Source organism: Falco cherrug, unplaced genomic scaffold, assembly GCF_023634085.1.
Source record: "Falco cherrug isolate bFalChe1 unplaced genomic scaffold, bFalChe1.pri scaffold_247, whole genome shotgun sequence".
Lineage (NCBI taxonomy): Eukaryota > Metazoa > Chordata > Aves > Falconiformes > Falconidae > Falco > Falco cherrug.
In genome coordinates, this window is record NW_026599418.1 from 2349 (window position 1) to 4060 (window position 1712).

Sequence of the window (1712 nt, forward strand, 5' to 3'; positions counted from 1 at the left end):
GCCCCTCCTCCTACCTGTGCGCCTGTCCATGGGTGCTGGCACCTCCTCGGCTGATGGAGGGGAGAGGCCGGCCACCTCCCCCCCAAAGATGTCCCCGCAGTTTTCAATGAGGAACTCCACCAGCACGTTCACCTGCAGACATGAAAGCCTTGGTCTCAAGCCAGGTGCCTGCAGACATGTCAAGCAGCCTTTCCCACTGCTGACCCTTTGTCTGCGCAGGTGGCTGCGGCTGGGGGTTGCTCTTCCAGGCACCCAGCCCACCAGCCCTGGCTCAAGGGAGGAGGCAGCCAGGGACCTCTCAACAGCCAAGCTCCGATGGGCCGGGAAGGCAGCAGCCGGCTGCTGGGTAGGGCGTACCTTCTCGGTCACTGCCAGCATGGCCTGCAGCGGGAGCAGGTCCTCGTTGGGTGGGCTCAGCAGGTTGGGCCCGATGCAGATGGCCAGGTTGCTGCAGCTCATTCTGCTGGTGGCTGCGTTGTGGCCGATGTGCTGCAGCAGGGCCATCAGCCGCTTCAGGAGGAGGAGATTGGCCACAGGCAACTTGTCAGCCACCCTGAGGGAAGAGGAAGACAAGGCTGATGAAGCAGAGGGTGCCCACAGCCGTCCCTGCAGCTGGCCCCAGGCGGGTGGGAGCCAGCAGCCGTGTTGCACAGCTTTGCAGCTGCCCGAAAAGACAGCTTTCTGAGGAACCCATGCCTTTGCAGGCAGGTCCCAGAACTCTCCCGGTCCCTGCTCAACAGGCCGGCGGCTGCCCACACTTACGCTTTCAGCTCCTCCACCTTGGCCTGCTTGCTGGCCCTCTCCATGGCTGCCATCCAGTCCTCGTAGAGGTCGATGACGAGGAGCTTGGTGGGGATGCTTCGCAGGAATTCCTGCAATGCCAAGGGCTGCAGGTGAGCCTTTGAACGCTGCAGGCCAGCCAGGAGCTCCTCCAGCTGCAGCTCAGAAGCGCTCACCTTCAAGATGACGGCCAGCAGCAGTGCAGGCTGGCTTCCCACATCGACTTCCGTGCCGCGGTCCAGGGCCTCGCGTAGCTGCCGAAGTTCTGTGCCGCCGGCAGCTCTGCGGAATATCCCCTCCGTCGTCGGTCCTTCCTGGTGCAGGACAGCCAGCAGCTCCTGCAAGAGATGCAGGACAGTGGCTTGGCTGAGGAGCTGCCCTGCAGCAGCGGTGGCCATGGCCAGCGCTCTTCCCCAGGCTGGGCTCTGTCCTCCTGCAAAGGGGCTGGGAGCAGAGAAGCGTGAGCCATGGGCAGAGAGCCCAATTCCCCAGTACCTGGAGCCAGGGGACGCTGCCTGTGGACTGAGTGGGGGGCTGGGGACCCCGTGTCCAGGCTGGCTTACCTGGATGGGCCGGGGCAGCGTGTTGTCCTCCCCACAGAGGGCTGCCAGGGGCTGCCCAAAGAGCGCCCTGCTGCAGCCGGAGCCCGCCTGCCCTGGTGCCTGGGCAGCGGCCGGGGTGCGCCGTAGAGCAAAGGGCCAGGGCAGCCCCATCCTCCTCCTGCTGCTGCTGCTGCTCCCTCCTGCTGCAAAGGAAAACAGAGTAAGACGCCATCAACGGAGAGCCCCAGGCCAGCGGTCCCAGAGCCTGCCCTGCCCTGCTCTGTCCTGCCCGCAGCGCGATGCTGTGTAGTGCGGCAGGACAGGCAGGGAGCCAGCAGCTGGAACCGTGGCTTTGGCCCAGCAGCTGTGGCTTGGAGGCTGCCGAGAGCT

General features: G+C 65.2%; 1 protein-coding gene across 1 annotated transcript; it reads right to left on the reverse strand.

Annotated features, from left to right (window-relative positions):
* Positions 1-417: 417 nt before the first annotated feature.
* On the reverse strand, positions 418-1503 carry LOC129735058 (T-cell activation Rho GTPase-activating protein-like; the record flags this gene model as incomplete). The annotated part of the gene is made up of 4 exons (XM_055700433.1): positions 1344-1503; positions 957-1118; positions 763-872; positions 418-553 (listed from the first exon to the last, which is right to left on the reverse strand). Coding segments are annotated over exons 1-4 (558 nt in total), but the record flags the coding sequence as incomplete, so codon positions are not given.
* Positions 1504-1712: the final 209 nt, after the last annotated feature.